Source organism: Muscardinus avellanarius (assembly GCF_963383645.1).
Source record: "Muscardinus avellanarius genome assembly, chromosome: 9".
Taxonomy (NCBI): domain Eukaryota; kingdom Metazoa; phylum Chordata; class Mammalia; order Rodentia; family Gliridae; genus Muscardinus; species Muscardinus avellanarius.
In genome coordinates, this window is record NC_137795.1 from 22,862,045 (window position 1) to 22,875,647 (window position 13,603).

At 40.1% G+C, this 13,603-nt stretch overlaps 1 protein-coding gene across 1 annotated transcript in view; it reads left to right on the top strand.

Annotated features, from left to right (window-relative positions):
* The window catches only part of POU6F2 (POU class 6 homeobox 2), a gene marked incomplete at its 5' end in the record, with an annotated part of 485,527 nt that overhangs the window by 222,143 nt on the left and 249,781 nt on the right, over positions 1–13,603 (top strand). Inside the window, 2 exons of the mRNA XM_080701414.1 lie at positions 3,657–3,748; positions 7,689–7,917. Coding sequence (XP_080557540.1) covers positions 3,657–3,748; positions 7,689–7,917 — 321 coding nt within the window. The remainder of the gene's footprint in view (positions 1–3,656; positions 3,749–7,688; positions 7,918–13,603) is intronic.

A 13,603-nucleotide genomic window follows, 5' to 3' on the forward strand; every position in this document is an offset into this window, starting at 1 on the left:
AGCTGGCTTTGAACCTGCGCGATCCTCCTGCCTCTGCCTCCCAAGCGTGGGGATTACAAGCTTGCGCCACCATGCCCTGCACAGCTTATTTAAACCTCATAATACTCACCTCATGAGGGAAGTACTATCATCATCCATGACTTGTACAAGAGGAAGATGTGTAGAGACATTAGAAAATAAGCCTGAATTCATGTATAGTTAAGTGGCAGAGCTGAATATAAACCTGGGCAGATTTGGAAATTTCTAAGATTTCTTGCCTCCTTGCCTTTAATTCTCACACCAAACTACTCTTCGTATCTTTTAGCTCTTCATCACTGAGGAAAGGCTTATGGGGATCACAGTTTCAGCCCATGGCCAGTTGGATCATTGCTTTTAGGTTTGTGGTGAGGTGAACATCATGGTGGAGAAGAGCTTAGCAAGAGCAAAGCTGTCCACCTCATGGTGACTGGGAAGCCACCAGCTGTTGGAGTCCCAGCAGCTCCTTCAAGGGCATACCCCCAGTGACCCAACTTCCTACCATGAAGCCCCCTTCCCCAAGGTTCCACCATCTCCAGGTAGTGCCACAGGTTAGTGACCAAACCTTCAACAACATATTTTCAATCCATGGTTGACTGAATCTGAGGATACACATTCTAGAGATTTGGAGAGCCATTGTTGCCTAATCAGGAAACATGGCACCGAGATTCTAGCATAGAATTCAATTGAGGGGCATTCCAGTATAAAGTAGAATTGAAGTAGAATTTGCCAGTAAGTTAATAAATTAAAGACATATCCAAGGTTTATGTTAAACAACAGTAACCACAGGGTGCCAACAACTGTCTTAAAGAAATTATACCACTGCTTCCTCAGAAGCCAAACCTCTACTGTCACTGGGCAAATGGTCACCAAATGTGAATGAGACACCTGCTTAAGTGGTGCACCTGCAGAGGGTCCCTGACAGCTGAGCTTGGAGGGGCTGCCTATAAGGCACAGGATCTTCCCTTCAGCCCTGGCCTCAGAGAGTTTTCCTGGAATCCCTTGGTCTCCTGAGATGTAACATGTTTCCTAGGCTCCTGGTCAGGAGGAACCTGCCCAGCCCATTCAAGTTTGTTTTTGTATCTGTGCCCATGGAAATATTTAACCTCAAATTCTCTGCTAATATAAAGCTCAGTGTTGCTTCCAATCTCTGCAACACTTAGCCGACGTCATTTATTCATTCTGACTGCTGGATGATTCCCCTCTGGCTCTGAGAAGGCCCCTATTCGAGAGCTGCCTTCTGACCAGACAGATTAGTTTATGGTCCTACAAGGTTACACGTAATACATGTGTTTGGGGAAAATGGAGATGTGCATTAAGAAGAAACATTGCCTTTTGATCCAGGCAGGAGAGCATACATAATCTCCTCTAGAGCCTGTGAAAGACTTCATTTTACACATGAAATTGTGTGGAATTGGCCTGGACTGCACTGAACATGGATTTTAAGAATAGCCAGCCCCATAACAAGCTGCCGAGCACCAGTGAGGGCCTCAGAACAGAACAACAAAAGATGAATGTAAGCAAATGTGATCTGTGTAAAGTTGCAGAAAACAACCGTGCACTCGGTGTATGCATGCGCCTGTGTGGGCCCATCTTAAACATTAGGATGGCATGTGTTATAGGAACAAGGTAAAAAATGTTCCTGGCATGCTTGAAAGAAATATGACATAAAGGGGCGTAGAACAGCATATACATTTTTAAAAATTATATGCATTAATCATATTTATGTATATTAATATTATAGATATGTATATTCGATTTTTTCAAAGAGGTTTCCCATTTTTTCTATGCATTGTACAAACTCTCCTTTTATAGTCTGGTATAAAAGTCCATGCCCAACAAACAATTCAATATTTTAAATTTTTTAAAATATTGAATTTTTGTTCATTTGTGAATTAATCTAATTTGAATATTTGATCAAAAGCATCACTTTGGAACCAAATAAGCACTTGGATGTACATGCAGCTCTGCTGAGAATTTTAAGGCAAAACAGACTTGGATATGTAAGACCAGAGACCATGAGATCACACTGCATTAGGTGATCCCTAGTTTAAAATGCCCTGCTTTCAGGCATAATAAGTAAATTGCATATAAAAAATTTAAAAGAAAGGTCTTCTGCACATTATGAGGAAATTGTTGGCATCTTCTGATGGGTCATCTTACCCTTGTTATTAAATGACAGCGATCATTAAAATGCCAAACATATTTTGACAGAATTCACTTTATAAAATGTCAGCAAGTCTGTGTTTTTATTAGTTTGTTCCAAATCAATTTAGAAATTTCAATAGAATGCTTGTAAGTATTCCCCAAGCAATGTCCATCCTTGACTTTCTGCGCACGAAAAATATTACAAATTAATCAGATTTTCAGATTTCTGCATAATGGCTTTGCACGTTTATTGCTTAATCCTATTATAAAACGCTGTTATGATTGACACATCGATGTGGAGATAGAAGTCAATTGAATAATATGTAGCAGTCAATTTCATTTGTAGCTTAATGTGCTGAAGTATTTTTTCCACATTTCCATTATTTATAAGTCTGTCCCTTTGGAGAATATATAGAAGAATTTGTTTTAAATGAGCCAATAATACCTTCTTTAAAATTTATAAGTGTGACAGAATCATATCTTTTTTTTCTTGGTCGTTCATGGCATGCCAGTACACAGGGTTTGAATTGTCTTCCACTTGCTATTCATAGGACAAACATCAGGAAAAAGAATCTTGTTGAGGTTTGCTTGGAATTGGATTTCAACCACCACATTAGGAAACACCAAGGAAACAAAAGCCACCAACTGAGAACTCTTAAAAAATGGCTGCCAGTTTGTTTATGTGTTCATGTATTTATGATTTTTGCCATTGTCTTTCTATCATTTGTCCTGAAACAAAGCATATAAGCACCATAGAGACATGATAATGTTTAATGGAATTTAAAGATTTGCTGTTGGGATAGAATATCCTTTTTCCTGCTTTAGAATCCAATAGGATTCCAGCACGTGAAATAAGTTGGTTTCAGTGCTTAACATAGTGGGGCTCCCTGGAATTACTGTGGGATTCTTCCTCTTTCAATTAGTACCCAAGGAACTGCTGAAGAAGATCCATATTTTTCTTAGGACACTGTGAAAGGTGACACTGACAAAGACTTTGTTTTTAGGACAGGACTTTCATATCTTTCTGAGTCTGAAGTGCACATGGAGAGAGAACTTAGGGGTATGAAGAAGAGAGAAATCATATTGGAGCATAAAATGGATGGACTCGGTCATATCTGGGATTGTACTTTCATTGGCTTTGGAAAATTATATTAGCTGTTGCTCACCTGTGTATAAAGGATGTAGCTTCCAACACTTAGGATGCACTGGTGTGCGCTGTGTAAGCTGATGTCTGATGCAAGCCCGCTGGTGCAACCCATGGTGGTGTTGCTTTCCTTTGTCCACGCTTTCTACCTCTCAATGACTCTAGCCATCTGGAATGTCCCGACATATCATTTATGCAGTTGACAAGTGACTTGAGCACTGGGGCTATTGATAAACCACTCTGCCCTATCATCTGTTCCTTAATGTTATGTGACATCACAGGGAAATAGGGTCGTGTGCAGTTCGCAGGCTGGATCCTATATTAAGAGAGCATTTCTTTTGAATTTCAGGGGCCAGAGGAAACACTGCACCATCAGAGCCAGGCACTCCTGATCAACACCAGGCTGGCCAGACCCACCCCCCATTTCCGGTCGGGCCGCAGGTCAGTATCTCTCAACTGCTTTGCATTAGGCTGCATTTAGGATGGCTTAACCATATAAATAACCAAATAAATAATAATGAGTTGAATCCAATTAACTCTAGCAGAGCAAAGATAGTGATACATTTTCATATGGGAAGATATGTACCTACATTATTTATTAAATACCATGGAGAGTATGCATTTGCAAAATTCTTCTCTCTTCTTAAAAACAGGCTTGGTTTTAATCATTTGGAAACATTTTTTTCCCCTTAATACCCATTGCATCCGTGCTATTGGCTACCAGGCAGTTTTCTTGAAAGTAAAACTTTAATGACTGGAGTGTAAAGAAAATTAAGTTATTTCAACCTTACTATAGCCATTTTTGAAATACAAGATGTGATTTAATATAAAAGAGTTAATGCAATTTTAATGCAAGTGCAGCTTATTGGGTTTGACAATACTGTACATCACACATAGCTCCTGCATTAATAAAGAAATACATTCATTATTTTTTAAAGTCCAATATTTGTTTTTTGCAGCCTGGTGTGGGTTATATGGAGATGTAGAACACAATTATAAGAGGCTGGGCTTTTTTTAACCTCTGTCATTTAGTGTGAGGCTCTCAGAGTTCATCTTGCTTTTATGGAAGGAGATATATGGGCCTTTCCCTCCTTCTCGCTGTCATTGTTGTTCCTGGAAATTAATCACTTTCAGCACAATGAGGGCTTGCCCAAGTGTAGAGCTTGGTTGCTCTTGACATTGGTGTTCACCAAGTCACCACCAAGCCTCCCTGTGGCCTCAGATTCCATTGTGCATCTCAGAGACCATGAAATCGGCAGAGAGGTCTGTTGGGCTGCCAGAGCCTAGAGAGAGTTTTATGAGAACCCCAGTATCATCTTTCTTAGTGCCACACCCTTTATAATATTATTATCATCTCATGCACGCGTGTGTGTGTGCGTGCACATGTATGTGTACCTTCATGTATGTGCACAGATGTGCCTGTGAACACTCTGGGACCTGCAGGTTAGGTAAGTAGCATGACAGGCGAAGACAGTGAGGAATAGGGGCACTGTGACAAACGAGAGATCCAGTTTAAGAATTTTGCAGGCCCAAATTCTCAAGTCTGTGATACATACAGTCTGAGAACTGCCTTTTGCCTCCCCTCTTAACATTTATTGGCAGCAATGTCACACCAGGAATCTCACAGTTTTGTTCACAACTTTGTTCTTATTCCCATTGTCCATTTAATTTGCTTTTTAGAGTAACTTTGCATTTCTTTGAAAAGTGAAGCACAAGCTACTTGGTGTGAATTTAGTCAAGTGGGAAAATACATCAGGCGTTATGTCTATGGGGTCAAAAGCAGCATTCCAAAATTAGCCCTTGGGCTTCTCTAGACCATTCCCTGGAGGGTCGTGGAGGGAACAGTGGAGAGAAGGCCAGAGTAGGGTCAGCCTTTCCACCCCGCTCCTCATTCTTCAAATGAAGCAGCCCCACTTCCTTAAATCTTATTGTTTTGGAGAAAGGGTAACACAGGGACTTGAGCTGCTTGCCTGGACTTGAACTTGGCCTCCCCACACAAGAGAAATGGGGCTTTAGGCAAGTTATTAATCTCTTTGAACTTTACTGGGAGGACAACTACAGGCGTATAAGAGTCCTAGCTATTACACATTGGGCTTTGCATCATTCTTGTGTTTAATTATCTTTTTCTTTATAGAATCATACCATCCTTTTAAAAATGTTGACTCTTCCCTCTAGATGATAGCTTTGTATTGGCCTCGCTAGAAGAAAAGTGAATGTGTTTTACACAGCAGGTGTGTTTCCCACAGAGGTGTGGGGAAAGTTGTGGATCAAGAACTTTATGATCAAATGATTCTTGCAGTCATCTTGCTGGGCCAGGGCAGGGATCCTCACCATGTCACCCTAATGAGAACCTCACCCACAGTCACATAGTTCTAGTGTCCAGAAGCTGCCTTCCCACCTCAATACTGAGGACATTAGTGAGTGTTTTGTAATACCATTTTTTTTTTTTTTTGTGGTACTGGGGGTGGAACCCAGGGGCTTTTCTACCTCAGGGCTATACTCCAGACCTATTTTATATTTGATTTGGAAACAGGGTCTCACTAAGTTTCTGAGAGCCTCACTAAGTAGCCGAGGCTGGCTTTAAACCTGTGTGATTCCTCCTGTCTCAGACTCCCAAGCACTGGGATTACAGGTGTGCACCACCATGCCAGGCCTGTAATATTTTAATTGGTCAAAAATGTTAAAGTAATAAAATTATTTTTGAAAGATTCTATTTTTAAAATATTTCAGAAATATTTTATGCTTCATTTTAATATTGATATTAATATACATATGTAATTTTGCTACCTAAAAATAATCAAATGCCCATTCATTCACTTAATAATTATCCAGTTTATTTTTTTTTCACTTTGAGATACTAATTTCATTTATTTTGGGTACATACTGATAGCAGGTTTGCTGGATCATATGGTAGTTCTGTTTGTTTTGAAAAACTGCCATATCATAATGACTCTATCAACTTATATTCCCACCATAGTGTACAAGAGTTCCATTTTGTTTGTATCCTAGCCACATTTAGTATACTACTCTTGTCTTTTTGATAATAGCCATCCTGACAGGTGTGTAAAATGATATTTAATGATGTTTTTGATTTTCAGTTCACTGATGACTAATGATATTGCACACCTTTTTATATTCTTTTTTTAAATTTTTTTATTGGTGCATTATATTCATACAACTTATTGGGGTAAAAAACTTGTGTGTACAAACATGTACTCATCACTGATTTAACCCCTACCCAAATCCCACCCCATTCCCTCCCCGTCCGTCCCTCCCTTGCTTGGCTTAGTGATTGACTTCAATATGTTTAAGTACACTGTGAGCTTTAGAGATTTTCCTCTTCCATATTTTATGTTATAAACATATTATTTTCTTCAAAACGTGTCATAATGATCCATTTTAATGACAATGCAATGTCATCAAGTTTAGTATTGTAGCAAATTATTTTTCAATATTTATGCATTTTAAAATGTAACATATATTTTCATGCATTTACCTTGTTTCTTTTTGAATTCTGTCTTCAAGCTATGTCCTAGGAGTATGTTCTGAGTCAAAAGGGGATGAATATATTTGCAGCTCTTGCCATGTATTTCCAAATTGCTTTCCAAAAGGGTTATGCTGGTGTACTTGTCCTCCAGCCATCGATCTGCATAATGCCGTCACTACAGACTTTCTAGTCTTGAGTAGATCATTATTTTTGTTAATTTGATAGTGGAAAATATTATTTCATTGTTATTTTTAAATCAAAAAATTCCCCTGATCCCAATGAGTTATTTTACCAATAATATGCTAGAAATTAGCTGAGAGATTCAAATATATGAGGGTTCAAAACAAATGAAAAATCATGGGAAGAATAATACACCTTGGTGTGAAGTATTACTTTTAAAGAGAAATTCTAAGCCAGATGGGTTTTTTTTTTTTTGTGTGTGTGTGTGTGTGTGTGTGTGTGTGTGTGTGTGTGTGTGGTGGTACTGGGGGTGGAACCCAGGGACTTTCTACCTCTGGGCTATACTCCCAGACCTATTTTATATATTTTACTTGGAAACAGGTTCTCACTAAGTTGCTAAGAGCCTCACTAAGTAGCTGAGGCTGGCCTCGAACCTGTGCAATCCTCCTGCCTCAGTCTCCCAAGCGCAGGGATTACAAGCGTGTGCCACCACACCTGGCTCCAGATGAAATTTTATAAATAAATGAATGAAATGTGATTTCAAAAAATATTTTTTCTCTGCTGGACAGTCTTTTCCTGGATAGAAAAAGCCTTCTTTGCTCCTCCTTCAGGAACTTTCTGACCCAGCTAAAGAGAAAGGAAAGCAACATGCTTTGAGAGCCCACTTCTGGGGTCCGCTAGGCAGTGAACCAGGTTTCTCTTGTTTCGTTGCAGCCACTTCTGACGGCACAGCAGTTGGCCTCTGCTGTGGCGGGAGTGATGCCGGGAGGCCCCCCAGCTCTCAATCAGCCTATCCTCATCCCTTTCAACATGGCGGGACAGCTAGGAGGTCAGCAAGGACTGGTCCTCACACTGCCAACAGCGAATCTCACCAACATCCAAGGGCTGGTAGCAGCGGCTGCGGCTGGAGGCATTATGACTCTGCCCTTGCAGAATCTACAAGGTAACCACTGTATCCATGTGCCGCGTGGGCTCTTCCGTTGGCCAGAGTTCCCCAAGGTGGACAAGGAGAGTACCCTGGAAGGTGATGCTAGGTCAGGTTTGCTTCCACCATAAAGGATATGGAAGATTTCTGCAGGAAGCAACGGGTTTCCAGTTGGCTATTGATCCTGAGCTTGCTCAAGCCCGGAGCTTCACCAACCCTCATTTCCTAACATGAAAATTGAAGTCCTCCAGGTCTTCTGGAAGCATTTATGAGCAATCATTGCACAGCAGATAAAAAAAATGTAAAATTCCTGTTCTGTAATTGGAAGAGCTGAGTTTTAATATCATGGGTCTGCAATTTAACCATGTGCAAAGAAAGGCTAGATGTTATTTGTTCATGTGTGAAGTGATTGGAGCAACTCAAATAAGGATATCATTTGGAATAGTTCATTCATGCTTATTTTGTTTATTAAGTATATTTTAGTTATAACTATTAAAGAAAAATTATATTATTTGAGCCCATAGTTTGTAATAAGAAAAATACTTATATATTGAGACTTTATGTTACATGGGCATATAATGGGAGTGAGATTCTAATTTTACTCAGGAATGGTAGGTCTCCTGAGACTATGAATGTTTTGACTTTTTAAAAAAGATTCAGTAAGCGTGGCAGATTGAGTTACAAAAGACTTCATCAGAGGAACGGCGAAAATGGTCTGAATAAGAATAGGATGCCTACTAAAGAGAAAACAAATTTACTTTAAATCCGTCAAAGATTTATTTTCTCCATTTATATAAATGTCAAATTTTTCTTTTGTACAGAATGAAGGACCGGCTAAGTAAATAATTAGAACAACAATTTAAATACTCTTTTAGTTGGTTAAACACCAGGGCTCTGTAAAACTTATTAAATTAGCCAGAGCATTAGTCCACAGACTAAGAAACAGACTCAGTCAAAACTGGTGAACTCTAGACCTGAACTTGTTTATACTCTGTTCTGATTCCTGCCATTGTTGCCACTTCTTGACTTTTATTTTAATGTTTAAAACAAAGTCTTTCGGATACCATTAAATTGTGCCAAGAAACTTGCCACTCATAAATCATGCATGTCTGGGATACGCTAATGCACAAACTTTGCTTGTTTCGAATTTGAGAGTGCCTGGAAAGCCAGGAACTCAAGATTAAGCAAATAAAGCAGGAATACACAAGGTGAAAGCAGAAGCTGCAGAGAGTGGGGAGACGCTTTTTAATGTAGGTGGATGATGAAATCTTAATGAAGAAATGGGCATTATCGAAATGCAGCCTTCCATTTGGAACATTTGTGCTTATGGGAATATTGAATATTATAAATAAACATAAGCTCTCAGAACTCCTAGGCCATGAATTAACCCTACTTGGTTAAGGTGGATGCCAAAGTCCAAATTAGAGAAAATAAGTATCTTTATTATTGTCTGATATTCTTAGGATTTTATAACTTTGCTATGGTTTGATATTCTTAGGATCTTCATATCTATTATTTTAAGGGCTCAAAATTAGTGGCTGGTCTAAAATGGACCTTTTCTATTTAGATTTTTCTGTAGATTCTGTTTATAATTGAAGAATAAACTTGTGGCTTAGAAATATTTGGTTCTTCCTGGTGCTTTCAGAAAATGCATCCTGAGTAAGTAGGGGCAACAAATGTTCTTCTAACCCCTTCATGCTATTGACACAGTTTCCCCATCAGCATCATTTTCAGAGTAGTACCAGAGCTGACAGCCAAACTCTTGCCTGCCACACAAAAGAACAAACATCTGCTTTGTTTTCATCTTTGAAGTTTCAGTGATGTTGGCGGGGAGATGGTGCAATCATTAAAAGAAAAATGATCCCAGGAACACATCAGCTGCTCATGAGATAGGTTCCTAATTTGTCTTAACATTGAGCTCCTCCCCTGACACTTTCTTTTTAATATTCTAAAGAATAAAACACAATTTCTAAGATACTATCAGGATACAGGAAATCTCTACCTTCCAATTTCCTTGGGCTAACATGTCCCTTTCATTTCTTCCCACATTATTTCTTTACCACTCGGACTTCACTAGTCTCAGAAGTAAGCCTTCCTGGTTTGCTGGACCCTGGGAGGTTAGGACACGGAAGTTTCAGTGGAAACTTCCAAGTAAATCTGAAAAGTTCCAAGTAAACAAGAAAGTATTGGTCACCCTGTGAAAGTTCAAGGGCAATAAGGATAATTGTCAGGAAGTTTCACATCTTCAAGGTGCCCAAGTCCAAAGTCTTCCACCTGGAGGACAATGCTAGGGGTCACCTTGTGATCAAGCCATCAGAAGTGAACCCGAGGCCGATCTCACCATCTTCAGCAATCTGCTGCAGCCCTTGATGATCTGTAGGCTGTATCCATGGCTGCCGTAGCACCCCGGGTTAGACTCTGGAAGATAGTGGAACAGGGATCCTCAATGATGGCTGGCAGAAAAATCATCTGCAGGGAGCCTGGTCCTTTTTGAGACTGAGCCAGACTAGATGGTCTCACAGCACATGCTCGTTTCATAGTGGAAATTCTGTAGATGGGTTATCGCTACTTCAGAAGGATTTTTTCTATTTTCTTTTTTTCTTTTTCTTCTTCTTCCTCTTTCCTTTCTTTCTTTCTTTCTTTCTTTCTTTCTTTCTTTCTTTCTTTCTTTTTCTTTCTTTCGTGGCACTGGAGATTGAATCCAGGGGCATTCTACCTCCAAGTAACACCCCCAGCCCTATTTTTTTTTATTCTTTACTTTGAGACAGTGTCTCACTAAGTTGTAAAGGCCCTCACTGAGTATCTGAGACTGGCTATAAACCTGCAATCCTCCTGTCTCAGCCTCCTAAGTACTGGAATTACACATGTGTGCCACCATGTCTGGCTCAGAATGGCTTTTTCTATACATTTATATAGTCAACAGATAGGATAGAAGGCTGTTACTCCTCCTCATGGCATATACAATAGACATAGTAACTTCAGCCCAAGGCTTTCAGAATCTTTTAGATGACTAGCAAGTCTGCCTATCTATAATAGACATTCTGTATTCTCAAACGATTTTCTTTTGGTACTGGGAATTAAACCCAGGGGTGCTCTACCTCTGAACTACACACCCAGCCCCTTCCTTCCTTTTTTTTTTTAAATTTTGAAATAAGGTCTCACTAACTTTCCGAGGTCTCACTAAATTGCTGAGGCTGTCTTTCCTAATGATTTTATAAAACAAATTCAACTGGTGAGTGTGAAAGGAGGGTTTAAGTGTAACACAATCTGAATTGAGTCCTGTTAGCATAGAACACTCTAGTCCTGGATAGTTTCCCTTTTCTCATTGTGAAGTGTTGTGTTTTTACTCATGAAACAACTTGGCCAACAGGAATTATCTCTGACTATTCTCCAACCTTTCAATTCAGCCCTCCAGCCAGCTCATTCTTCTAGATCCAAAGCTACAAATTTGCCAAGAAGAAAAAGAAAAAGTTGCTGACATCTGTTTCTTAGTGGCTTGACATTCAGGGATAAGATTTCAGAATTTATCACTAAAGTGATTCACTAAAGTGATTGAGAGTTTATTCATTTACATTCCTATCAAGTAATACAGAACAGTTCTCAGAGCCTTGAGGCCAGACCCCACACATGTATTTTCATGAGGACTCATGATGCAGTGCTCCAATGAGACCAACTCTTCTGCACTCAGGCAGCAGGGTCATGTCACAGTCCCCTCCTCAGAACGTGCTCCCAGAGCATCTCAGCATCTCATGAGAGCTCACGGACACACTGACCAGAATCTGCAGTTTTAAAAGATCCCCAAGTGATTCTTATGACATTAAAGATTAAGGAATGAAGGTTCAGGGAGATTTTTCAAAATTGATTTGGAAAACTCCCTGCCTAGTTATTTTGGGCTGCTATGGCAAAGAAAAAATACTATAGATTTCTCACAGTTCTGGAGCTGGGGAGTCCAAGATCAAGGTTCTCAGGTGCCTCACTTCCTGCTTCATAGATGCTGTCATCTCTCTGAGCCCTTACAGGGCAGAAAGGACAAAGCAGCGTTCTGGGCTCCCATTTGTAAGAACATATGACCTAATCATATCCCTAAAGTCCCTGCTTCCTTCAGCCACCACCTTGGGAGATTGGGTTTTACTATCTAAATTTGAGAGGATAAATATTCAGTTCATAGCATCCCCAATATTGATAGCAATATTGATAATTTCATGTGACTGTGAATAGCATTTCCAATGAACTCTCCTATTCTCACTCACTATCTCAGACATCCTGATGAGGATAATGGTTAGAGGAATAACTTATTAGGAACATTTTTATTTCTCTCAGGACTTTGGAATCCCTGAGAGCATGAGAAGTTATCTTGCATAATGGATATTTAAGCCCTTGCTCTAAAGTTTTATCCAGCAAAGATTTTGCATTGCTCATTAAAAAAAAAAAAAAAAGACAGTGCCCAGAAGGGAACATAATTGTATGGCCGGGGGCTTGTATTCGTTTTCACCTCATATCCTTGCAAGAGATCCATTCCCGTCTAGTCAATGATGGTGTCATATTGCAAGTAGATACAAAAGGGTATAAAGTAAGAAATCTGTCATGCAGGGTCCTAGGGACAGCCCCAAAGCCCAGCCTCATTCTAACTCAGAAGGTTATAGCCTAGGAGGATCCAAGAAGACATTCACCAGGCTGCAAGCTATATTAGCCTCCTGTCTGCAGCATGCACATGACTGTCCCCCACGTCAAAAATGACTATTAACGAGATCCCCATCTTCTTCTTCTCTCTCTAGGACATTTCTCTATTGCATGATTGGCTTTTTGGGTAATCCATAGTTTAGGTTCATTCATGATACACTTTGGGCCCTTTAAGCACATGCATCTTTCCAGCTCATTTACCTATCAGGTACTTTCCTTTGCTAGCTCTGGTTCTTTCGTGTTAATCTTATCCTTTTCTTAATGTTCATCTGAAATTCAGAGTATACAGAGTATTGGAGAGAAACATTGTGTACTGGGCTGAGCCTGTTTATTTTTGGCTTCCTCATAGGTCACTGGCCAAAGCTGAGAATTATTGAGGTGTTCATTCCTACCCATTCAGCTAGATGTGGTGGGAAAGCAGACGCCAGGATGATGTGGTACACAGCCTGGGCGACCATGCCCGGCAGCTGCTAGGGCTCCCTTGAGAGGGGCAGTGGGCATGACAAGCTGTGTATTGGCCTGTCCTCTGGGAACTGCATGCCCCACGGGCACAGACTAGGATCAGTGTGAACTCAGAAATGCCAAAGGTAGGTTTTAGGTTACGACCATTTTAGGGGAATTGCTTGGATGTTTTAGCTAAGATTCAAGCCCAGAAGTTCTTCTACTCAGAGCATGCAGATAAGTAAGACTAAGAAAGGCTAACTCCTCAGCACCTTGGGTCTCTCCATGAAATAAGTTGTGTATCCTCTTCTATCTTCTCTTTTCTGTTCCAAGTACCTTCCGCCATCACCGACCCTGGAGCCCTCCATTCCCAGCTGCTTTGTGCTATGTTCACATGGTTCCCATTCCAGCAAGCCCACACCTGTGAAATAAGACTCATAACGACCATAAACCGCAAAGAAAGAAAATCACTAAGGTTCTTCTGTCATGTAATTCCTAATGCCCTGTAAAAGCAGGTGTCTTCAGCTTACTGGTTAGTTTGGAATAGATACAATACTAAAATATGAGATGTAGTTGTCCTAGG